The 26,962-nt window shown below is 42.6% G+C and overlaps 1 protein-coding gene across 1 annotated transcript in view; it reads left to right on the top strand.

Annotated features, from left to right (window-relative positions):
• Nucleotides 1-22,977, top strand: part of GRK1 (G protein-coupled receptor kinase 1) — a 142,045-nt gene extending 119,068 nt beyond the window's left edge. The window contains exons 4-7 of the mRNA XM_069760205.1: nucleotides 1,709-1,792; nucleotides 3,697-3,821; nucleotides 12,192-12,393; nucleotides 22,621-22,977. Coding sequence (XP_069616306.1) covers nucleotides 1,709-1,792; nucleotides 3,697-3,821; nucleotides 12,192-12,393; nucleotides 22,621-22,898 — 689 coding nt within the window. The 3' untranslated portion in view covers nucleotides 22,899-22,977. The remainder of the gene's footprint in view (nucleotides 1-1,708; nucleotides 1,793-3,696; nucleotides 3,822-12,191; nucleotides 12,394-22,620) is intronic.
• The last annotated feature ends 3,985 nt before the right edge of the window (nucleotides 22,978-26,962 follow it).

Genomic DNA, 26,962 nt, shown 5'->3' with positions numbered 1-26,962 from the left:
CTAATCCAATAGACAAGAGTTGATAATCAGGACACCTTGGATAAAAGAAGAGATTTACATACGGGAAAGAGGGGGCCATATCTCATGAATGGAGAGGCCCAAAAGGAAAATAATTACAGATTCAAACGAAAAGCATATATTACACGAGGTAAACAAATTACCTTTCTGGCAAGTGACCATTGGTCTATATTTATTTTTATCATGGCGCTATAAAGTAAAATAGTAATTCTGACACTTGCTGTCCTGCTATGTATCTGTATTTTTAACCCCTTCCCAACCTCTGCCGTACTATGGCTGTGGAGGTCGGGTCCCCTGCTTTGATGTGGGCTCCGGCGGTGAGCCCGCATCAAAGCCAGGACATGTCAGCTGTTTTGAACAGCTGACATGTGCCCGCAATAGTGGCGGGTGAAATCGTGATTCCCCCGCCGCTATTAACTAGTTAAATGCCGCTGTCAAATGCTGACAGCGGCATTTAACAGGCGCTTCCGGCCGCGCGGCCGGATATGCTGCATCACCGACCCCGTCACATGATCGGGGGTCAGCGATGCGTCAGGATAGTAACCATAGAGGTCCTTGAGACGTCTATGGTTACTGATGCCGGCCTACTGTGAGCGCCACCCTGTGGTCGGCGCTCATAGCAAGCCTGCAATTCAGCTACATAGCAGCGATCTGATGATCGCTGCTATGTAACTGAGCTGATCCAGTTGTGCCAGCTTCTAGCCTCCCAGGCTATTGAAGCATGGCAAAAGTAGAAAAAAAAGTTAAAAAAAATATGAAAAAAATAAAAAAAAATATAAAAGTTTAAATCACCCCCCTTTCGCCCCATTCAAAATAAAACAATAAAAAAATCAAATCTACATATATTTGGTATCGCCGCGTTCAGAATATCAGATACGCATTCAGATATCGCCGCGTTTTTTTGGTCACCGCGACATTGCTTTAAAATGCAATAACGGGCGATGAAAAAAACATATCTGCACCAAAATGTTATCATTAAAAATGTCAGCTTGGCACGCAAAAAATAAGCCCTCACCCGCTACGGAAATGCTACGGGTATCGGAAAATTGCGCAATTTTTTTTTTTTAACAAAGTTTGGAATTTTTAGATAAAACGTAACCTAGACATGTTTAGTGTCTATGAACTCATAATGACCTGGAGGTCAGTTTTAGCATTTAGTAAACCTAGCAAAAAAGCCAAACAAAAAACAAGTGTGGGATTGCACTTTTTTTGCAATTTCACCACACTTGGAATTTTTTTTCCCGTTTGCTAGTACACGACAGGCTAAAACCAATGATGTACTGTAGTTCAAAAGTGCAACTTGTCCCGCAAAAAACAAGCCCTTACATGGCCATATTGATGGAAAAATAAAAAAGTTATGGCTCTGGGAAGGATGGAAGCAAAAAACGAGAACGCAAAAACAGAAAAGGGCAAGGTCTTGAAGGGGTTAATGTGAACAATTTTTTATGTTACCAATTTGCAAAAATAATTTGTTTGGATTTTATATAAAGTGGCATTTTAAGTAGAGGCTTTCTGTTACTTTGTATTCATGCTTTATGCAAGCAATAGAAGAGCTCCCTACATTTAGCATCTACTTGTGGGATTTTCAATATATTTCCAGACAAATTTTATAATGCAAGGTAAATATTATAGACAGGCATGCAGGAACAGTATGTGGTATGAAAGAATAAAGTCTGTGTTTACTTTTCAGGGAATGTCCGTATTTCTGACCTTGGGCTGGCTGTACAGTTGAAAGAGAAGAAAAACAAAACTAAAGGCTATGCTGGAACTCCAGGTACAGAGCAAATAGAATAAAACTAGCTAGTTTTTGCTCCTATTTTATTTCTGCTGCTCCCTTGATTATTTCATTTTTTTTAACCCCCATTCATTAAATGACGTACAGTTTCTTCATCTGTCATTCCCCTGCCTTTGGTGAAAGTTCGCAAACTTGCATATTTCCTGGCGTATGATGGATGATTTATTCACCCATCATCTGCCTCTAACAGCCACCGGTGGAGTAGAGCTTCCCCTGTGGCTGTTAACATGTTGAATGCAGCTGTCAGTCTGTGATAGCGGCATTAAGACTTTCTAATAACTCTTTTAATTTGTCTGTGCACAGTTCTTTTCAACAAGCTCCAGGCCGTTTCCTGGTTGCCTGTGTTTTCCAGTCTCTGATTTACTTTTCTGTGGCTTCCAGTAACCATATTACAAGTCAGTGGTCTCCAGGGCTTCACCTGTTTGTCTTTGGCTCGAAGGAACCCTACTGCCTTTCTGGGGTCTCCAGGTCTTAACTTGTTTGTCTGTGGCTTCCAGTAACCCTGCTTCATGTCTGCCTATAGCTTCCAGGACATTTCCTGTCCGCTTGCGGTTTCCTAGACTTTATGAACACTTTTAATTCACCTTTTTTTGCCTTTGCTATACGTATGTCCACTTGTGGCTTCCAGGAAGCATCCTGTCCACTTATGGCTTCCAGGACCCATTGAACACTTTTAGACAGCTTCTTCTACATTTCTGCCTGCAGCTTCCAGGGTGTCTACTGTCTGCTTGTGGTTTCCAGGACCCCTTTAAGACATTTAATTTGCCTTTGCTACGCGTCCACCAGTGGCTTCTAGGAACTATGCTACCAGTCTGCAGTGTTCCATATGTCTCCAGATTGTTTGCGGCTTCCAGTAACTCTGCTATCTGTTTCCTACATGCAAAAGCCACCTGCTGCACCAATGCCCATGGCTCGTGTGCCCACACAGACCTTGGACTTAGAGGATCCACCTCATATAGTGAGCCTACTTTGTCTAACAGTTATCCTGTTTCCCAATACTCTGTTAATAGTGTTCTTTTAAGCACAGAGTGCTTTGAAGTCTTGGAGGCTTGTAGCTAGCCCATCTAAGAAAGGGGCATGTCTCAGACTACAATAGAGCTGTGCACAAAGACTAGACTCTCCCTGCTCTCAGAAGGAGCAGCCCAAAGCAGGGAGAGTGTCTCAAACTTTCAAAACACATATTGTAGCCACTTTACATGCATAAGGAGGGTACTGGAATTCAGAGGAAGGGTAAGTTCACATTGGGCGTTTTTGCTGCTTTATTTTTTTCTGCAGCAAAACCAGATCTTCTTGGCAGGAAAGATGCTGCATCAAAAGGCAGATTTTGGTGCATTTTTTTTATTGCGTATTTGGTGCGTTTTTTTGGCTGCATTTTTTTTCTCTTTGTCCATGCTGATGTCCTTGAATTTTCAGCAGCAAAAATGCAGCAAATAATGATACCTGCGTTTTTGATGTTTTTTTCAACACCCATTCAAGTCAATAGGTGAAAAACGCTGAAAATACGCAGCAAAAACGCTGAAAGAAGTGACATGCTCTACGTCCAAAAAAACGCAGCAAACCACAAAATACTGATCACACAAAAACCCAATGTGTGTGCATAAGATTTCTGAAAAGTCATAGGCTTTGCTGGTACTGTATAAAGAAGCTGAAAATTAGCATAAAAAACGTAGCAAAAAACGCAGCAAAAACGCCCTGTGTGAACTTACCCGAAAAGTGACAGAAAGGCTAAATAGCAGGCCACCAGATATTTTTAATATGCATTATGCATTTATTGTGACATTTTTATTGTGAGATGCGGTCGCTTTACTGTATCTCTGCAGTGTATGACAATTTATTTGCTAAATTCTATTCTTTCATACATGAGCTAACACAAATCTTTACAGGGTTCATGGCTCCTGAGCTGCTAAATGGAGAAGAATATGATTATTCTGTGGACTACTTCTCTTTGGGCGTAACTTTATATGAAATGGTTGCTGCCCGTGGCCCATTCAGATCAAGAGGAGAAAAGGTAACTAAATATTATCAATATAACTATATAATTCAGACCAGGTCACTTTTAGATTATATTTTAATATTATTCTACTCTATGCAGATACTTTTTATTCCAAAATAATATTTATTGATAATGAATGGCATATTGTTATAAGATAAATTATAGAATTAAAGGGGTTTTCCAGGACAAACATGTTGTTGACCTTTCTTTTGGATAGGTCATAAATATCAAATTGATGTTAAGCCCACAGCCAAACACCCTAACACCACTAACCTGTTATGTATTCTGCCATCGGCCAGACGTAAACTATGCACAGAGCAATGCACATTGCTTAGTGGCTGACTTTGGGTACTGCAGTTTATCTTCCATTCATTTAAAGCTGCACCGACATTTATCATTATTTAACAATCTCAAGCCATGGTGACTTGATGGATGAATGATCTATAGGAAAATCGATTTTGTGCAAACCTAGATAGGTCCACCAGGGTCTTCTCTGAAGTTATTTTGATTTTATCAAGCAAATAAGTTGCTGGTCTTCCTCTTCGCCCTGTTCCTTCTATTTCTCTGACCATGATAATCTTCTCCAGTGACTGCTTTCTTTGTTTGATGTGTTCAAAGATGGCATGTCATACCTTGGTTATCCTTGCTTTGAGTGTCATGTCTGGCTTGATTTGTTCTAAGATTGATTTGTTTGTTCTTCTTGCCATCCATGGTATTGGTTACAGCCTTCTCCAGCACCACATTTGTAAAGCGTCAATTCTTCTACTATTTTGTTTCTTTATTACTTACCTACTACTTTATTCAGATTACTACAAAAAAGACCCAACTATGTATGAGCCGTGTCTTCGTCGTTAGTGAAATGTTTCTCAATTTGAATAACTTGTCCAGTGACGTCCCAGTCGCACCTGGCAGTAGTCAATATCTTTGGCTTCTTTGTGTGGAGTAGCAATCCCATGTTCAAACTCTCCTTCTTGACAGTCTGCAATAAGTCCTTCATTTAATCTAAGTTTGTTGCTCTCAATGTTGTATTGTCTGCGTATTTAAGATTGTTGATGATTCGTCCAGCAATTTTGATTCCTTCTTCTTTTTTAGCAAGTCCAACCTTCCTAAAAATAGCTTCTGCATATAAATTGAAGAGAAATAGTGACAGGAAGCAGTTGATGCCTCGCTCTACTTTCAATCATGCCATGTTGCTGTGTTCCATTCAGACTGGTGCTTTTTGGTAAAGGTTCCCAATGAGGCTGATCTGATGGTTTCGGCACACCCATATCTTTCATGGTATTCCAAAGTTTCTGGTGATCAACACGGTTGAAGGCTTTGCTGTATTGAATGAAGCAAAAATAGTTCTTGTTGTTCTATTCTTTGGCCTTTTCCATTATTCATCTAATGTTAGCAATTTATTTCTTTTTCGTCTGCCTTTCAAAACTTTGTAGGATCTTCAGTAGTATTTTGCTGGCATGAAGTAGTCTGATAGTTTCCATAATCAGTAGCATTTCTCTTCTTCGGAATAGGGATAAACACGGTTCTTGTCCAGGCCTAGTGTCATTTACCAGTTGTTCATATCTGTTGACACAAGCACGTGATAATATCAACTATTGCTCCCAAAGACTTTATATTTTCACATCCAGGTGCTTTTTTGCCTGACAGAAGCTTTAACGCAGCAATGACTTCATCTTTTAGGATATTTGGCTCTCTATCATTTCCAGCTTCAGTTTCTTCCTGAGTCATTCTAGCAGTGGTGCTTCATGTACTTTTTCCACCTTTCCTTGTTCTATTCTGGCTTAGTTAGTTTGTTCCCGTTAGCGTAATTCAACATGCCCACTCTTGGTTGAAACTTTTGTCGCATCTCTATGATTTTTAGTTATGCCTTTCTGATCTTGCCCCTCAAATGTTTACTTTCTATCTCTGTACATATCTTTTTGCAATAAAGTTCTTTGTCTGTTTGGATGGCCTTCTTTAGTATCTTAGGCAACGTTCACACTAGCGTTGTGCTAGTGTGCGTCGGGTTAGCGTCGGGCGACACTGCGGCGACGCACGCGTCATGCGCCCCTATGTTTAACATGGGGGACGCATGCATTTTTGCTTGTTGCGTTTTGCGACACGTGCGTCTTTTTTGCCGCAAGCGTCGGACCAAGAAAACGCAACAAGTTGCATTTTTCTTGCGTCCGATTTTCGGCAAAAAACGACGCACGCGTCGCAAAACGCAGCGTTTTTGCGTGCGTTTTGACGCGTTTTTGTGTGCGTTGTGCGTTGCGTCGCCGACGCAGCGGCGCACAACGCTAGTCTGAACGTAGCCTTACTAATCTTGTTTGCATACTGCCCTGCTTGTTACCTTTTGATTTGGCCATTCATTTTTCTTCACTGATTTTTAGGGGCTATTTAATAAACCATGGCTCCTGTGGTCTATTGTCTTTCTGGCTTCTTCAGTAATAATATTATCTGTGTGTGTCCATAATTAAGTAAGACTTTCTTTCAACTGTGTCTAGTGATATAAATCGGCTGTGCAGAACGTTCCAAAAAACTTCAGGTATGTTGGTCAAATTGAAATTGGAAACAGCCTGTTGTCTAGTCCATTTGTGCAGCTTGACTATAATCTTTGCTGTCAAAAGTTCATGATTAGTTTGCTAATTCTGAATAAATTGAATCCTGTTCTGTCCATTTCAGCTTTGGCGATGTTGAGTGTGCCTTGGTTCATGGTTCGTACATACCAAGTTCCAGACTTTATGATATCTTTGCAGCTTTTGATCTTCTCTTTAGATAAAGTAATATCAGAACCAATATGTCCTTGCATCTGTGATCTTGACTGGTCATGAGCATTGGTCATACTCTGGTCAACCATGAGCACTTCCCCAGCTGTACTAAAGTTCTCAAGAACTACCACTATACTGTGCAAAATTGTGGTGGAACCTGGTTATTAGAGAATATCTGGCTATGGTTAAACAGATGGCAACTGTTCTTCACTGCTGTTTTGTTACACACATTATCTGTATAGTATATTCAGAGTTTTTAGGAGTTCTCTCCCTATGCAATGGGGATACTCGGTACCGGGTCCGGTCGCACTTAGAGGGGGCGTCACAGTTGCTGCGACCCGGTCCGTGGCCCTGGGTGCCCAATTAAGAGGAAAAGTCTTTTAAAGGGATTTGTAATAAGTTTGTGTTCGTGACGCCATCTGTGGTTCTCGGTCAGAGGGGACCGACACTGCTTAAAGGGGTCCTCTGGGGTGTTGTTACTGCAGCAAAGATGGTGACGCTTCCCACAAGTGAATTGGTGTCCCCAGTGCTCCCAGTTTGCTGGGCAGGGATGGTGTGTGCCAGCAAATAAATGGAGGACACAGAGTTGTAACGTCTTTACCTGGTTTACTGATGGTAGCAGTCCACAGTCCAGGGTAACAGGAACAGGTGGTGATGTGGTCCGGCCGGTCTGGAGGTAAAGGTAGATCCCTCTCCCAGGTGAGGTCCGTAAGCCTTCCTACTCACGCTCATATGTGAGGTCCCTGATGCTTGTGGCTCGTTCCCCAGCTGCTCACTAACATGCAACCCTTCAGGTTATCTTCCTTTCCTAGAGCTGCAGCTCACACGTCTGCTGCATGGCCCTACTGTCTGTTCTCATTGCTCTCTTCCACTTCTGATAGGAGCTGCAGACTCCCACATCTGCTCAGCTGAACACTTCTCTTACCAGCTCCGCCTAGCTCTTACAAGCTCCTCTCTGGCAATCTCTGTCCAACTCTCTTTCTTTCCAGGGACTGCACCACTTTCTCGTGCATGCACGGCCCCTCTGCTTTTCCGTCCTCACTCTTCCTCTGTCTCTCCAGACTGAACTATCTCCTCCTCCAGACCAGAATACTTAAAGCTGGGGAAGCTCCCCTGAATCCGGGTTCAGAGCTCCCCCTTCTGGCCTGCATTCAGAATGTGTTGAATATGGGTGCGTTACCTGGTAAAGGCAATCGTCCTTGCCTCCAAGCATGATATCGCCCTCCCCGAAAGGAAGGCAACATTAATGTAACAACCGGTTACCTGGGGTGTTACATATACTTGTGAATCGTCCTTCACAATTGTGAGACACTCCACAAATCCTGTGAGGGAAACGTTATGCCTGAGTGACTTCTGGCTTTTACCTGTGCCATTGTGAACCTATGGGAGGCTACCAGGGTACCCTGTGCCTCCACATGTCCTGTCAATGTTTCTTTTTGCAAACTGCCCAGTCAGTCACCTTATTTTCTGTTATTCAATACCTGCATTAGTCGTCATTTAGCATCCTTTTGGTGTCCATCCTTTTTGTAGCACACAATTGTCTAGTCGACTGACATGGGCTGAAAACAGGTCAAACTAAAGACAAACATTCAGCCTTTGGAATCTGTTTTCCTCATTGCACATTCCACATCAAGGAATAGGTCTGAATAACATTTCTTGGTATAAAATTGCAACCAGAACAGAAGCTAATTTTTATTTTTGTATTGTGAGATTGGTAAAGGAATTGGCCACCACTACTGTATAGCAGCATTGAAGGAACATGTGTAGTACTTACAATCTCCTCCTGATTGAGCTTGTAAGCACTGCTTTCAGGCTGGCCAGAATCACTAGAACGCACTTAACAGCTAGTCCCAGCCACCTCCCGGCAATCCCATTAGACCCTGATGCTGCAGAGGCAAATATCAAATAGTAGCATTAGCGCACATAGCAACAATGCGGGTGGCCAGAACTGTCCATCAAATAGGAGTGTCCTCCCCCCAGCAATCAGGAAGTAGAATGTTTGAGGAGTGTTGTGCTCCTTGAGAAATGAGACAAACCTTTTAAAGGGCTAAAGCTGCAAACAGCCTAACTGGTATTAACTTCAGCTAGACTACTAAATGTGTTTCCATGCAGCACTCCAACCTTGATGTGTTGCACCTCCTAAGCTACTCTGGACCACTTGGTCTCTACTATAAATAATAATAATAATAATTTCATTTATATAGCGCCAACATATTCCGCAGCGCTTTACAAATTATAGAGGGGACTTGTACAGACAATAGACATTACAGCATAACAGAAATCACAGTTCAAAATAGATACCAAGAGGAGTGAGGGCCCTGCTCGCAAGCTTACAATTTATGAGGAAAAGGGGAGACACGAGAGGTGGATGGTAACAATTGCTTTAGTTATTGGGACCAGCCATAGTGTAAGGCTCGGGTGTTCATGTAAAGCTGCATGAACCAGTTAACTGCCTAAGTATATAGCAGTACAGACACAGAGGGCTGTTAACTGCATAAAGTGTATGAGAACATGATACGAGGAACCTGATTATGTTTTTTTTTTATGATAGGCCACAAAGGGATCGTTAGGTTAATGTGTTGAGGCGGTAGGCCAATCTGAACAAATGAGTTTTTAGGGCACGCTTAAAACTGTGGGGATTGGGGATTAATCGTATTAACCTAGGTAGTGCATTCCAAAGAATCGGCGCAGCACGTGTAAAGTCTTTGAGACGGGAGTGGGAAGTTCTGATTATTGAGGATGCTAACCTGAGGTCATTAGCGGAGCGGAGGGCACGGGTAGGGTGGTAGAATGAGACCAGAGAGGAGATGTAGGGTGGTGCTGAGCCATGGAGTGCTTTGTGGATGAGGGTAGTAGTTCTGTACTGGATTCTGGAGTGGATGGATAGCCAGCGTAATGACTGGCACAAGGTAGAGGCATCGGTGTAACGGTTGGTGAGAAATATGATCCTGGCTGCAGCATTCAGCACAGATTGGAGCGGGGAGAGTTTGGTAAGAGGGAGGCAGATTAGTAGAGAGTTATAATAGTCAAGACGAGAATGAATAAGTGAAACAGTAAGAGTTTTCGCAGAGTCGAAAGTAAGAAAAGGGCGAATTCTAAAAATGATTTTGAGGTGCAGATAAGAAGAGTGAGCCAGTGATCGGATGTGGGGGGTGAATGAAAGCTCGGAATCAAGTATGACCCCAAGGCAGCGGGCATGTTGCTTTGGAGTAATGGTGGAACCGCACACGGAGATGGCAATGTCAGGCAAAGGTAGGTTAGTAGAGGGAGAAAACACGAGGAGTTCAGTTTTTGACAGGTTCAGTTTCAGATAGAGGGAGGACATGATGTTAGAGACAGCGGTAAGACAATCACTGGTGTTTTCTAAAAAGGTCGGCGTGATAACAGGAGAAGAGGTGTATAATTGGGTGTCGTCAGCATAGAGATGGTACTGGAAACCAAATCTACTGATTGTTTGTCCAATAGGGGCAGTATACAAAGAGAAGAGGAGGGGGCCTAGGACTGATGCTTGAGGAACCCCTACAGTAAGGGGAAGGTGAGAGGAGGAGGAACCAGCAAAAGATACAGCGAAGGATCGGTCAGAGAGATAGGAGGAGAACCAGGAGAGAACGGTGTCCTTGAGGCCGATGGAGCGGAGCATATTGAGGAGGAGCTGATGATCCACAGTATCGAATGCTGCGGAGAGATCCAAGAGAATTAGCATGGAGTAGTGACCATTAGATTTAGCTGTTAGTAGGTCATTAGAGACTTTAGTGAGGGCAGTTTCAGTAGAGTGTAAAGAGCGGAAGCCAGATTGAAGAGGGTCGAGAAGAGAGTTATCTGAGAGATAGCGGGTAAGACGGGAGTGGACCAGGCGTTCGAGGAGTTTAGAGATGAAGGGAAGATTAGAGACAGGTCTATAGTTAGCGGCACAGTTTTAGTCGAGGGATGGTTTTTTAAGTAATGGATGTATGATGGCATGCTTAAATGAGGAGGGAAAAATACCGGAAGAGAGAGAAAGGTTGAATATTTTTGTTAGGTGAGAGGTGACAGCCGGGGAAAGGGACTGGAGGAGACGGACGGAATGGGGTCACTGGTGCAAGTGGTCGGGCGAGAAGATGCAAGGAGCCCGATTACTTCTTCTTCTGTAACTGGTTCAAAGTCAGAGAGTGAACTAGATGCAGTGGGGGAGGTAGGACAGTGCATGGTATGAAGAGATTGGGAGATGATCTCCTGTCGAAAGTGGTCAATTTTTTCTTTGAAGTAATTGGCCAGATCGTCAGCGCGGAGATCCGTGGTTGGGGCCTGCACTCTTGGGTTGAGTAGGGACTGGAAAGTGTCAAAGAGACGTTTAGGGTTATTGGACAGCGCGGTGATGAGGGTGTTGAAATAGGTTTGTTTTGTAGAGGTGAAGGGCAGAGTTGTATATTTTTAGCATGAACTTATAATGGATGAAATCTTCGGATAGATTAGATTTTCTCCACAGACTTTCGGCGCACCTGGAGCACCGCTGCAGGAAACGTGTTTGCAGCATGTGCCACGGTTCTCACCGTCTGTGCTGAGTTGTTCTATGTATAGGAAGTGCAGGTTCATCCAGGGCACTTTGCAGGGTTTCATTGTAATGCTTCAGAGCAGAATCAGGAATCTCTCTACTAGAGATGAGTGAATATGTTCGGATCCCTCCTTATTCGCCAAGTTGTAGCTCTTACCCAATAAGCTGCAGAGGGAACACAGATACCTGGATCGCTCCTGCAGATCAGCTGTCCGGCGCTGCAGCTGCATGTGTCACAGCTGTTTCACAGTCACAACACATGCATGGAGAGCCTGTGTGTTGGGCTTTACATGCATGTGTTGTAACTGTCACACGGCTGTGACACATGGAGCTGTGGCGCCAGACAGCTGATCAGCAGGAGCAATCCAGGTATCTGAGTTCCCTCTGCAGCTCATTCGGTAAGCGCTTAGCTTGACGAATAAGGAGGGACCCGAACATATTCGCTGATCTCTAGTCTCTACATCAAACTTAGAGAGTCCAGAAAACAAATAATATATGCAGCAAAAAGGCTATAATCAGAGTAGATTGCTATTGCATCTTTAAGTGCAGACACCTGTAGTCGTAAGGCAATTGTAAAAAAGCAGCGTTTTTTCATGTGTGAACATTTTCTTAAATTGTAGGCTATATATTATTCTAGAAATCTCTTTTGGGCATGTTTTTACCCTTCAGCCTTATTGTTTTCAATTCTAAGCGACTGTTTAGCAGGCGCCTTATTTACCATTGCTAACATTTACAGAACATTTAGGTGACTTTAAATGCATTACAAAGTGTTGCATTGCCCTCTCGTGGTGTACTGCAAGCTATACATCTGGCTACAATGAATGCTGGGCATATTACTTTCACCTTTTGTGTTTGATTTGCGACCTGTGAAATTACCAACCGTTTTAATTGTTTGATGATCTGTAATCTTGGCAATAGTTCAGTTTATACATCAAGTCAGCTTTAATTTATCTTTTAAAATATGAAAACGTTAACTATTTTTCTTAATTATATCTACATAGTATATCCTATCACAACGATAGGAATTGTGCAGCAATTTACAGTTTTACAAACTGAATAAATTATATGTTGAATAATATTTTTTCTTTTTTTCTCTTGTTTTAGGTAGAGAATAAAGACTTAAAGAATAGAATCCTTAATGATCCAGTGACTTACACAGAAAAGCACAGTAAGGATTGCAAATCCTTCTGTGAAGCCTTACTGGAAAAAGATCCTAAGAAACGTTTAGTGTTTAGAAATGGAAATTGTAATGATCTACGAGTTGTTCCTTTTTTCGCAGAAATAAACTGGAGGAAACTTGAAGCCGGTATGTTTAATATTTTCATATACATTACTGAAGAACTTTTGCACCACATTTTTTCACGCTATACCCACAAACTTAAATAGTAGCAAGTATTTTTGAAGTGTAAAGGCAATTATACATGATTTTCTAAATATTTTATAAATAGAAATCTGAAAACTGTGACCTGTATTTGTATTCAGTTCCCCTTATTCAATACTTTGTAGGACCACCTTTCGTTGTAATTACTGCTGCAAGTCTTTTGGGGTATGGCTGTACCAGCTTTCACCTTTAAGAGGCTGACATTTTCCCCATTTTTCTTTGCAAACTAGTTCTAGCTCAGTGAGATTGGATGGAGAGTGTCTATTAACAGCAATTTTCACGTCTTGCCACAGATTCACAAGGGATTTAGGCCTGGACTGGGATGTGGCCATTCAAATACATGATCTTTGATATAATCTATTCCGTGGTAGCTCTGACAGTCTGTTTAGGGTCATTGCACTGCTGGAAGATGAACATATACCCCAGGGTCAGGTCTTTTACAGCCTGTAACAGGTTTTCCTCCAGGATTGCTCTGTTATTCAGCTCCATACATGTTCCCATCAACTCTGAATGATTTTCCTGTCTCTGTTGAAGAAAAGCATCCCCACAGCATTATACTGCCACCACCATGATGGTGGAGATGGTATTTTCAAGGTGATGTGTAGTGATGAGCGAATATACTCGTTACTCGAGATTTCTCGAGCATGCTCTGGTGACCTCCGAGTATTTTTTAGTGCTCGGAGATTTAGTTTTCATCACCGCAGCTGAATGATTTACATCTGTTAGCCAGCATAAGAACATGTGGGGGTTGCCTGGTTGCTAGGGAATCCTCACATGTACTTATGCTGGCTAACAGATGTAAATCATTCAGCTGCGGCAAGAAAAACGAAATCTCCGAGCACTAACAAATACTTGGAGGACACCCGAGCGTGCTCGAGAAATCTCGAGTAACGAGTATATTCGCTCATCACTAGTGATGTGCAGTGTTAGTTTTGTATGACACATAGCGTTTTACATTTAGCATGAAAAATTCTATTTTGGTCTCTTCTGACCAGATCACCTTCTTCCACAAGCTAGCTGTGTCCCCTATATGGCTTTTTGTAAACTGCAAACCGGACTTCTTATCGCTTGCTTTCAAAAATGGCCAAATCAAAATACATTTTGAAAATGTTTCACCACAAGCAGCATCATTCTCATCTTTATCTGTGCTGAGGTTTTCACTTTATGTACTACAGGATTAGCATCCTTTCCTCAAGCACGGCTGCCTGTTCAGCAGTAGTGTTGGTTTCTTCCTAGGTGTATGATAAATTACAAAACATATCTATATACATATAAAACTCAAAATCTGTGGTAGCCTGCTCTATACAAATCTACAGTTCTCGCATGATTTGGGTGAAATTTGGCATGCCCTTTCCACCCACAGGAGAAGAATACTGCCCACCTTACATCTCGCTAGCGTCCCCCCATCATGAGATTGGGGCCCCCTGAAATTAGGCCCTATACATATAATGAGGAAATGTGAAATCTGTAGTAGCCCGCTCTAAACAAATCCACAGTTCTCGCCTGATTTGGGTGAATACCGCATGCACACCACACACACGCACGCAAGAACTACTGTTATGACCTGGTGGTCAGGACAATAATGGACCTGGTGGTTAAGAGCACATGGAATGACCTGATAGTTACTGATAATAAAGGACGAGCTCTGGGACGTGGGAACTTTGATGACCGCAATCCCTAATCCTATCAAACACACTAGAAATAGCCGTGGATTGCGCCTAACGCTCCCTATGCAACTCGGCACAGCCTAAGGAACTAGCTAGCCCTGAAGATAGAAAAATAAAGCCTACCTTGCCTCAGAGAAATTCCCCAAAGGAAAAGGCAGCCCCCCACATATAATGACTGTGAGTAAAGATGAAAATACAAACACAGAGATGAAATAGATTTAGCAAAGTGAGGCCCGACTTACTGAACAGACCGAGGATAGGAAAGGTTACTTTGCGGTCAGCACAAAAACCTACAAAAAGACCACGCAGAGGGCACAAAAAGACCCTCCGCACCGACTCACGGTGCGGAGGCGCTCCCTCTGCGTCCCAGAGCTTCCAGCAAGCAAGACAACAATAAAAATAGCAAGCTGGACAGAAAAATAGCAAACCAAAGAAATACAAGCTGGAACTTAGCTTCTGCTGGGTAGACAGGTCACAAGAACGATACAGGAGTGAACTAGACCAATACTGGAACATTGACAGGTGGCATGGAGCAAAGATCTAAGTGGAGTTAAATAGAGCAGCCAGCTAACGAATTAACCTCGTCACCTGTGGAAGGAAACTCAGAAACACCCACCAGAGGAAGTCCATGGACAGAACCAGCCGAAGTACCATTCATGACCACAGGAGGGAGCCCGACAACAGAATTCACAACAAACTACACACACATGCAAACACACTCAGACGGATGCACCCTACGTACACGGACGAACATTACTGAGCAGCAATATTGGTCAGGCGAAAAATGCCTCATAGTAAGATTGTCATAATTGCTTACTATACAGGAAGCTTTCATCACTGAAGCTGCTGAGGTAAAGTGAAAGCGGAGCTCTGATTGCTTGCTATAGGTAACTAGACAAGTCTGCTTGTGAGGCGGTTTTAATTACTGAGATGTGAGCTCCTTCAGGTCATAGTAATACTGTGTGAGGGCTGCTCTGTATTTACTATTCATCCCATTACATCTCTTATCAGTGTCAAGTGAATACTAAAGGGTCATAATACTAAGGACTGTTTTTTAAAATGCCGCCCAAAAACCAACCATCTATTGGCAAGTTCATCCAAAAGCTAAGAAAGCAAAATTGTGTCAAAGAGCTGAGACAAATGAACAACATGACTCACGGCTTGAAAAGAAATGGATGAGACAGCGTAAATATAAGGCTGTTGAGACATCAGAGCAACGGGAATATCATCTTAACAAGAATCGGATAAGGCAGGCTGAAGCAAGGCATATGGAAACATCTGAACAAAAGGATGAACGTTGTGAAAATGACTGCATACGACATATGCAACGTGAGTTTGGAAGCACTTCACTACAACCCAATTCAAGACTATAGGTCACATCAGAAAGTCATAATTGGCAAATGGACATAATATGTAAACACTGAGAAGTTTAACTTGGAATCGCCTGGTATGTGCTGCTCAAATGGCAAAGTCAATTTGCCACCTTTAGATCTACCTCCTGAACCACTTCTTTCATACATGTCAGGAACAACTCCCGAGTCCAAGCATTTTCTGCAAAATATTAGGAGATACAATTCATCTTTCCAGATGACATCCTTTGGTACAACTGCTGTACTCCAGGAAGCAGGATTTATGCAAACTTTTAAAGTCCGGGGCCAAATATATCACAAAGTATTTTTTGGGAGACGCACAAATGCAAGCTGATAGACGTTGTGAAGCTATGCTTGAGACAAAAAAAGAGATTGTGTTGAATTTGCAAAGATTTTTCCATCAGCACAATCAGTTAGTAAACCTTTTAAAAATAGCCTTAGAAAGAATGCCAAGTGATGAATATCAAGTTGTAATAAGAGCAGACAAGACACCGGTTGGCGAGCATGAAAGGCGATTTAATTCTCCCACTGTTAACGAAGTAGCTATTGTAATGGTTGGACAGGACTTTCAAAGCCGAGATATAATTATTCAGCGACAAAGCGACAATCTTCAATGTATTGCAGAAACACATATATCATATGTTGCTCTGCAATATCCGATAATATTTTGGAATGGCCAAGATGGCTATCACTTTAATCTAACACAGACTGATCCCAAGACTGCTAGGCCAACCAATAAGAAAATATCAGCTATGGATTTTTATGCCTACCAAAAAATGATCAGACATAGGTCTTCTAACCACATTTTACAATGTAGGCAACTTTTTCATCAATTTATAGTTGATATGCATGCCAAGGTGGAAAGTGAGCGTCTTTTGTACATAAGATTGAACCAACAAAAACTTAGAGTGGATGAATACATTCATTTAAGGGATGCTGCTTCTAATGATGGCAATGTGGCTGACATTGGGCGTATGTTTATTTTACCGGCTACATTTACTGGAAGTCCCAGACATATGCATGAGTATACTCAGGACACCATAACATATGTTCGGATATTTGGTCGTCCTGATTTGTTTATTACAGTTACATGTAATCATGTAATATAACTTGGCCAGAGATAAGGGAAGAGCTTCTGAATAGTCAGGGCCCCTCTGATCGACATGATTACAGCAAGGGTTAACAGCAAGGGTTAACAGCAAGGGTTTTTAAACAAAAACTGATCAAGCTCATGGACGTAACTACAAAGTCTAACATTTTTGGTGAAAGTCAGTGTTGGATGTATTCAATTGAGTGACAAAAAAGAGGTCTTCCATATGCTCATTTACTGATATGGCTAAAGGATAAGATACGCCCTGATCAAATTGACAGTGTTATTTCTGCTGAGCTTCCAAATCCAGAAGAGGAACCTATACTTTTTGAAACTATTTCTAAAAATATGATCCATGTGGGCCACTTAACCCAAGATTACCATGTATGAAGGAAGGAAAATGTACTAAAAAGTATCCTTGCAATTTGGTTGTAGAAACACAAACAGGAGATGAACAGGGAGGATATACTGCAACAATCAGATTAAAAAGGGTTAAACAAAACACAGATATTGAAATAGATAATCAATCCTTAAGGTACTGTCACACTAGACGATATCGCTAGCGATCCGTGACGTTGCAGCGTCCTCGCTAGCGATATCGTCCAGTGTGACAGGCAGCAGCGATCAGGCCCCTGCTGGGAGATCGCTGGTCGGGGAAGAAAGTCCAGAACTTTATTTCGTCGCTGGACTCCCCGTAGACATCGCTGAATCGGCGTGTGTGACACCGATTCAGCGATGTCTTTGCTGGTAACCAGGGTAAACATCGGGTAACTAAGCGCAGGGCCGCGCTTAGTAACCCGATGTTTACCCTGGTTACCATCCTAAAAGTAAAAAAACAAACACTACATACTTACCTACAGCCGTCTGTCCTCCAGCGCTGTGCTCTGCTCTCCTCCTGCTCTGGCTGTGAGCGTCGGTCAGCCGGAAAGCAGAGCGGTGACGTCACCGCTCTGCTTTCTGGCTGCCCGGAGCTCACAGCCAGACCAGAGAAGCAGAGCGCCGGGGACAGACAGCGGTAGGTAAGTATGTAGCGTTTGTTTTTTTACTTTTTAGGATGGTAACCAGGGTAAACATCGGGTTACTAAGCGCGGCCCTGCGCTTAGTAACCCGATGTTTACCCTGGTTACCGGGGACCTCGGGATCGTTGGTCGCTGGAGAGCTGTCTGTGTGACAGCTCTCCAGCGACCAAACAGCGACGCTGCAGCGATCCGGATCGTTGTCGGTATCGCTGCAGCGTCGCTATGTGTGACAGTACCTTTACTCTCCACTGCTTTCAAAAATGTTTGACATTAACAAAGAATATTGTAATTCTGTTAAGTCAATTAAATACATTTGCAAATATGTTAACAAGGGCAGTGATATGGCAGTTTTCCAGCTAGAGAATCCAAAATGTACATCCGATGAGATTATGCTGCATCAGATGGGAAGGTATATAAGTAGTAAAGAAGCCGTGTGGCGATCACTACATTTTTCCATCCATGAAAGACATCCGACTGTAGTTCATCTCAGTGTCCATCTTGGAAATGGATGAGTTTATTTTACTCCCAACAATACAGAGGAAAGAGCTGCTCAACCACCCAATACAACATTGACAGCTTTCTTTCTCTGATGTCAAGCAGATCCATTTGCAAGGACTTTATTATATTCAGATGTTCCAAAATATTATACATGGAATAAATCTAGAAAAGTATTTTGCAAGAGGAAACAAGGTGCAAGGGTCCCAGGATGGGACGGACGTTCCAGTGATGTTCTTGGCCGTGTGTATACAGTGCATCCAAACAACACAGAGTGTTACTACCTCTGATTACTGCTTCACACTGTCCATGGGCCAACTTCTTTCACAGATTTGAAAATAATTGATGGAAAGCTGTGTCAAACTTACAGGGAAGCAAGCCAAAGCGTGATCTGATCGAAGACGATCAACAATGGGACATGAAATTTCAGGAAGCATCTGTCACTCGCTTTCCACCTCAAATAAGAGACCTGTTTGCTATAATAATTACAACCTGCACACCTTCCAATCCCTGTGCGCTTTGGGACAAATACAAAGAATATCTTAGTGAAGATATTCTTAGAGTGCAAAGGAGAGTTAATCCAGCCTAAAGCTTTAGTCACACTAAACGATTTACCAATGATCACGACCAGCGTTACGACCTGGCCGTGATCGTTGGAAAGTCGTTGTGTGGTCGCTGGGGAGCTGTCACACAGACCGCTCTCTCCAGCGACCAACGATCAGGGGAAAGACTTCGGCATCGTTGAAACTGTCTTCAACGATGCCGAAGTCCCCCTGCAGCACCCGGGTAACCAGGGTAAACATCGCGTTACTAAGTGCAGGACCGCGCTAAGTAACCCGATATTTACCCTGGTTACCATTGTAAAAGTAAAAAAAAAAACACTACATACTCACATTCTGATGTCTGTCACGTCCCCCGCCGGCGTCCACAGGGTTAAAACTGCTTTCGGCAAGAGCGCTGCTAATGCACGCGCTGCTGCCGAGAGCTTCCCTGCACTGACTTGTCACCGCTGTGCTCTGCTTTACGGCCGGTGCTGACACATTAGCAGCGCTCCTGCCATGAGCAGTTTTAACCCTGTGGACGCCGGGGGACGTGACAGACATCAGAATGTGGGTATGTACTGTTTTTTTTTTTAACCTTTACAATGGTAACCAGGGTAAATATTGGGTTACTAAGCGCGGCCCTGCACTTAGTAACCCGATATTTACCCTGGTTACCAGTGAACACATCGCTGGATCGGCGTCACACACGCCGATGCAGCGATGACAGCGGGTGATCAGCGACCAAAAAATGGTCCTGATCATTCCCCAATGACCAACGATCTCCCAACAGGGGCCTGATCCTTGGTCGCTGTCACACATAACGAGATCGTTAGCGGGATCGTTGCTACGTCACCAAAAGTGTGATGTTGCAACGATATCGTTAACGAAATCGTTATGTGTGACGGTACCTTTAGACATAAATTTAATCTGCTGACATTTTCAACAAAGCCCTCTTGATGTTAGAAGAAATATCTATCAATAGCAAAACTCTAATAGAATTTGGTTTACTATCACCAAATCGACCAGACTTTGATATTATGAACAGAGATATTCTGCAAGAAAAAAGCTATGATTTGGAAAAATGTAAAGAATTTGTCATATTTAAATAAGCCTCTTTAGGTTGATGACCAAAGATCAGCCTATATGGCAATTATGGCTCAGATTTCCAGTGGAAATGGGGGACTATTTTTCCTAGATGCATCAGGAGATACTGGTAAAACATTTTTAATTAATTTGCTGCTTGCAGAAATTCACTCAAAGAATGACATTGCCTTGGCTGTTGCATCATCTGGGATTGCGGCCACTCTTTTAGATGGAGGGCGCAGGGCTCATTCAGCACTAGGATTGCCCTTTAATCTAGCGCTGTCAGAAACTCCTGTCTATAATATCAATAAGGGCTCTGGAAAAGCTAAGGTATTACAGACTTGCTGAGTAATTGTTTGGGATGAATGTACCATGGAGCACAAGAAAGTGGTCGAGGCCCTTGATTGCACCTTGAAAGATCTGCGGGGAACTGATCGTTTAATGGGGGGAATTGTAATTTTGCTGGTGACTTCTGCCAGACATTATCTGTTCTTAAGGGAGCAACACCAGCAGATGAGCTGAATGCCTGTCTAAAACATTCTTATCTGTGGATACATGTTCAGAAGCAAACTCTTACTACTAATATGCAGGGTCATTTGATGGGAAATACAACTGTGGACAAATTTAAACACCAGCTACTATGCCTTGGAAATGACAGGTTCCCTACTGATTCCACTACTGGTCTCATTTCCTTTCCGTAAGATTTTTGTGAAATTACATCTTCGGTAATGGAACTTATTGACCAAGCTTTCCCTGATATTTGTATCAATTTTAACAACCATCAGTGGCTTTGTGAACGTGCAATCCTAGCACCTAAAAATGATAGTGTCAGCTCCATAAATCTACTAATTCAAGGAAGGCTGCCTGGTTTAGCGACCACATACATGCCCATTGATTCAGTCATGGAGAGTGAACAAGCCGTAATGTATCAATTGGAGATCCTGAATTTTTTGGAGCCTCCTGTAATGCCACCGCATAAGCTCACTTTAAAATAGGAGCCACGATAATTTTTCTTCGGAACCTTGACCCACCAAATGTCTCATGCCCAATGTTATTGAAGCCACTATTGTTATGGGAAACCCTAAGGGAGCAAATGTTTTCATTTTGCGTATTCCTTTTCTAGCAAGCGACATGCCTTTCAATTTTAAGCGTTTGTAGTTCCCAATCTGGCTTGCATTTGCTTTGACTATAAACAAAGCACAAGGTCAATCACTTAAAGGGACACTGTCACCTGAATTTGGAGGGAACAATCTTCAGCCATGGAGGCGGGGTTTTTGGGTGTTTGATTCACCCTTTCCTTACCCGCTGGCTGCATGCTGGCTGCAATATTGGATTGAAGTTCATTTTCTGTCCTCCATAGTACACGCCTGCGCAAGGCAAGATTACCTTGTGCAGGCATGTACTACGGAGGACAGAGAATGAACTTCAATCCAATATTGCAGCCAGCATGCAGCCAGCGGGTAAGGAAAGGGTGAATCAAAAACCCAAAAACCCCGCCTCCATGGCTGAAGATTGTTCCCTCCAAATTCAGGTGACAGTGTCCCTTTAAAGTAGCTGGCATTAATTTGGAGAGCCCGTGTTTTTCACATGGACAGTTGTACGTTGCTTGCTGAAGAATGGGTAACCCCAAAAATCTTTTCATATATGCACTTGATGGTAAAACCAGAAACATTGTTTACCAAAAAGCACTACAATAGATAGTTGTTTAACTGTAAACCAATTTTACTCTTTTGTCCGTGAACTACTTAAAGATTAAACTGGAGGGAGGGGGAAGGGTTGCACTATGTTGTTATTAGGGTGTAAATGTGTTATATGTTTGTGTAAGGTGCATACATTTTCATTTTTGATAAAAAGTAGTTCAAAAGATAGCTGTAATAGTTCATACTACATAATATGCAATGAATACAGTATGTAAAATCATGAAAAATGTTGAAATAAAAAAAAAGTTGTCGTTCAACATCAATGTTACAACAAATTAGTAAAATGCCAAAATAATAAATATTTAAAGTGGAATTTTTTTATTTTAGCACTCTGAAAATGTCTGTTTCAGGGTGACACTGAAAATTTTATTTTAGCTACCATAAACAACAATTTAACATATTTTCCATGAGCGAAGCTGCGGGTATTTTACTAGTAATTAAATATTTTCTAAAAATAATTTTAAACTTGATCTAACTACTGAGTCATTTTCTGAGAACATATAGTGCCTTGAAAAAGTATTCATACCTCTTGAGCGCATCCATATTTTTTCACACTACACCCACAAAGTTTAACTAATATTGGATTGCACCTGGTCCAATGTTATGCTATGGGGCTGTGCACTTGTTTGATTTTTTTTTCCTCAGATATTTGGATCACACTCTGCCATGCTAGTCAGTGAGTGCATGGGAAGCATTCGACTGCACTCGGATGATACCTGAGTGTAGTCCGATTTCTGCGGCTTCATGGAATGGAGACGATGGAGAATGTTTTTCTCCATCTTCTCATCTAAGAGAATCAGATTTTTTACTAGTTGTTTCCCGTATTGCAAAAAACTAATGGGGGTTTCTCAAGCTTCTCCTATAAAACAGTCAGTGGAAAACAAACAGCACATGCATGGCACATGGATGGTATGCTAGTGCTTTTTGATGAACCCATATTTTCATGGACTCGCATTGGCGAGTTTGATCCATGACTCAGATCAAAATCTGACATTTTTTGGTGTGGATAAAACTCATACATGAAAACCTGACATTTTGATAATTCTCCTAACTCTCATCATGCAACATTCAAAGGTTTTGTTGTGGGAGATTAGAGTATTGTACAGTATTTTGTTGTATAGTATAAGGTAGGTTATTATTGAATCTTTATGAAATCACATTTCACTCCTTTCGTTCAATCCGACAGGTATTCTTCCACCACCTTTTACCCCTGACTCCAAGACAGTGTATGCTAAGGATATTCAAGATGTAGGAATGTTTTCGACAGTGAAAGGAGTCAACCTTGAAGAAAATGATAAGCAATTTTTCGATGAATTTGCTTCTGGCAATATTCCTATACCATGGCAAGAAGAAATGATCGAGACTGGTATCTATGATGAACTGAATGAAGAAGTGAATGACGTCAGGCGACATTCCACTGCTAATGACAACTCCACTAAGTCTGGAGTATGTCGAATTGCATAGAAAGATTTATCCACCTTCTTCAGATTTGTTAAATTAAAGTTAAATATCTATTTTTCTGAATGTTAAAACATCATAATAGTCTGCTTAAATATTCACAATGATGAAGCACTTAATTAAAGACATTATATTATGGCATATACACTTGCCTTTCCCGACCCCCCTAGTTAAGAATGTATTACATACATACATTGAAAAAGGTCTATATGTGGAGCACAGATGCAAAACATCTGCAAGAAAACAATATTCAATAAATTTACCGAAGACATTTATCTTTTGCTTATTAAAGAAGGTGTTTTATTATTATAAAATACTTTCTTAGCTTTGGATTTGCCAGCACTGGCATTCTCACATCTGGCATACAACCTTATGAACAAGCTATAGTTGTAATTTTGATTGCACATAGTTTGGTTAAAGAAAAGCTGTAGTTTCAATGCTTTCTTGATATCCAAATGTACATTAGCAAGAAGTCAGAGACAAGTGCATTGCATTACATGACTACACAGAGGTTATTTGTAGTCTGTAACCATAGAGACACATACATTTGCCTAAGAGCTGAAGTGTCAAATTGTAGAATATTTATTATTTTTAACATTGTTTGTAAAGCTGCTCCTTACTTTATGTCACGCACGCGCCCAGACTGGTTGGCGCGGGCATACGGGGGTGTGGCCCCACTGGACCACAGACCAAACTTCCCTGGAAGGGGCGTAACTAAGTAGCTTCCTAGGTGTTCGCTGGAGCCTCTGATGGTGAGGTCAGACTTGTGCAATAGGAAGCTACCAGGTGCCACTCCAGGGTGATGTCTGGCTGTGGCTGCTGATCCCACTAAGGAACAGAGCGGGCACGGCTGGGACACAGGCAGGCAGACGGGTACAACAGAGACACTGGCGGGCAGGCGGACACGGCTGGCTCTCTGGTAGGCAGGCGGGTACGTCTGGAACATAGGAAGAACCGGTAGGGACCGGTCTGCAGATAGGTATGTGAAACAGCTAGGAACCTGTTCAGACAGGAGGACTAAGTAACAAGTAGAGAAAGACCGCAAGAGCGGATGCAGAGCGAAAGCACAAGAGCTAGAACCAAGAACAGAAACGCAGGAGGCTGAGTACGAGTAGAAGGTGGAACTAAGAGAAGAGAAGGAGAAGGCAGAGCCGCAAGAGGCGGAGCCAAGGGCGGAGACACTGAAGGCGGAGCCAAGAGTGGAGATGCTGGAGGCGGAGCCAAGAGCGGAGACACTGGAGGTGGAGCCAAGAGCGGAGACGCTGGAGGCGGAGCCAAGAGCGGAGACGGAGCCAAGTGCAGAAACGCAGGAGGCGCAAAGAGCGGAGCCAGGTAGAACCGCAAAGAGCGGAGCCAGGTAGAACCGCAAAGAGCGGAGCCAGGTAGAACCGCAAAGAGCGGAGCCAGGTAGAACCGCAAAGAGCGGAGCCATTTAGAACCGCAAAGAGCGGAGCCAGATAGAACCGCAAAGAGCGGAGCCATAGAGCAAAGCCACAGAGTGCGGAGCAAGGTCTGAGTGCAGAGCTGAGAGCAAAGCCACAGAGTGTAAAGCAAGGTCAGAGTGCAGAGCAAAGTTACAGAGAGCTGAGCTGAGGGAAAAGCTGAGAGACACAGAAGCACAGGTTGTGGTAGAACAGAGCAAAGAGAAGCAGAGCCACAGACAGTGGCGAACAGAGCAGAAAAGGCAAACCAAGACAGATATAAACAGACAGTGGAATAGGACTAGACTAAGACAGAGTCAGGAACAAGACAAGACACAGAGACATAGACACAAGCCAGGGTATGATGCCCCTCTGGGTGGCTACACAAGACAGAGACCAGGGTACTAAGCCCCACTGGGTGGCTACACAGGACACAGACCATGGTACAATGCCCCCCTGGGTGGCAGACAAGAGAGAGTAACCGAGACTGGACCTGGCACCTCAGCAGCTAAGAACTGACTGAGGGAGTAAACTGCACAGGCCCAGACCACAAGGTGGAGCTGCACTATATACAGGAGGCCTCTTGGTAATTGGTCAGGAACTGATTAGACAGATGCAGCTGATTCCTATAAGAACCAGAGAGTTCAGGCGCCGGCCCCCTATACACAGCCATGAAGCATGCACAGAGCAGAGACACAGAACATGGAGCTGGCATGAAACAGAAACCACATCATGGCCTGGAGCATGGGTAAGATTGTGTGAGAGATGTGAGGCCATGCCGTGATGCCAGCAGAGTTGTTACACTTTAATTTTGTTGCATTAATGCAGAATAAGGGTTGAAAAGATGTTCACTGCCTTTAATGAAGATTTTAATTTTAAAATTGTGATAAATATTAACCACATTACATTAAATAGCCACTACTGATGTTAATTACCTGTTAAATAGAAAAAGTGCCTGAATTGCTTTGTGCTGAAGTAAATCGGTTCAGGAATAGTGCAGGGTCAAACTATGATAAGGAGAGAGAGCGGTGTTTATTATGCCTGTATTAATATGTTGTATTGCGTCTGGATGTACAGTATACGGCGCCTCCTTTTCTTATCTATATATATGAACTAGCTGAAGAGCCCGGCGTTGCCTGGGCATAGTAAATATCTGTGGTTAGTTATAGCACGTCACTTCTCTTATTTTCCCATCACGCCTCTCATTTTCCCAATCACATCTTTAATTTTCCCCCTCACATCTCTCATTTTCCCCCTCACTCCTCTTATTTTCTCCCTCACTCCTCTCATTCCCGCCTAACACTTGTCATTTCGACCTCACATCTGTCATTTTCCGATCACTACACTATTTTCCCTCACTCCTCTCATTTTGCACTCACACCTTTTCATTTTCACCTCACACCTCTCATTTTCACCTCAGTATATACATGTTTGTCATCTTCCTTATATATAGTATACACCTGTATGTCATCTCCTGTATATAGTTTATACCTGTATGTCATCTCCCCTGTATATAGTATATACCTGCTGTGTGTCATCTCCCCTGTATATAGTATATACCTGTATGTCATCTCCTCCTATATATAGTATATACCTGTATGTCATCTCCTCCTATATATAGTATATACCTGTGTGTCATCTCCCCTGTATATAGTATATATCTGTGTGTCATCTCCTCCTGTATATAGTATATACCTGTATGTCATCTTCTATATATAGCATATACCTGTATGTCATCTCCTCCTGTATATAGTATATACCTGTAGGTAATCTGCTCCTGTATATAGTATATACCTGTGTGTCATCTCCTCCTGTATATAGTATATACCTGTATGTCATCTCCTCCTGTATATAGTATGTACCTGTATGTCATCCTCTCCTCTATATAGTATATACCTGTGTGTCATCTCTCCTGTATATAGTATATATCTGTGTGTCATCTCCCCTGTATATAGTATATACCTGTGTGATCTCCTGTGTTAGACCTCGTTCACACGTTATTTGCTCAGTATTTTTACCTCAGTATTTGTAAGATAAATTGGCAGCCTGATCCCCAGCCAACAGGAAGCCCTCCCCCCTGGCAGTATATATTAGCGCACACATACACATAATAGACAGGTCATGTGACTGACAGCTGCCGTATTTCCTATATGGTACATTTGTTGCTCTTGTAGTTTGTCTGCTTATTAATCAGATTTTTATTTTTGAAGGCTAATACCAGACTTGTGTGTGTTTTAGGGCGAGTTTCGTTTGTCAAGTTGTGTTTGTTGAGTTGTGTGTGGCGACATGCATGTAGCGACTTTTGTGAGATGAGTTTTGTGTGGCAACATGCGTGTAGCAACTTTTTGTGTGTCGAGTTGCATGTGACAGGTTAGGGTAGCAAGTTGTGTGCAGCAAGTTTTGCGCATGGCGAGTTTTGCGCGTGGCGAGTTTTATGTCTGGTGCCTTTTGAGTATGTGCAAGTTTTGTGTGAGGCAACTTTTGCATGTGTTGCAAATTTTGTGCATGTGGCAATTTTTCCGCGTGTGCAAGTTTTGCGTGTGGCGAGTTTTCCATGAGGTGAGTTTTGCACTTGTGGCGCGTTTTGCGTGAGCCTAGTTTTTGCATGTGGCGAGTTTTGCGCGTGGTGAGTTTTGAGCGGCGACTTTT

Source organism: Ranitomeya imitator, chromosome 3, assembly GCF_032444005.1.
Source record: "Ranitomeya imitator isolate aRanImi1 chromosome 3, aRanImi1.pri, whole genome shotgun sequence".
NCBI classification, from domain to species: domain Eukaryota; kingdom Metazoa; phylum Chordata; class Amphibia; order Anura; family Dendrobatidae; genus Ranitomeya; species Ranitomeya imitator.
Note: the sequence above shows the minus strand (reverse complement) of the source record. Positions and strands in the feature narration are given on the sequence as shown.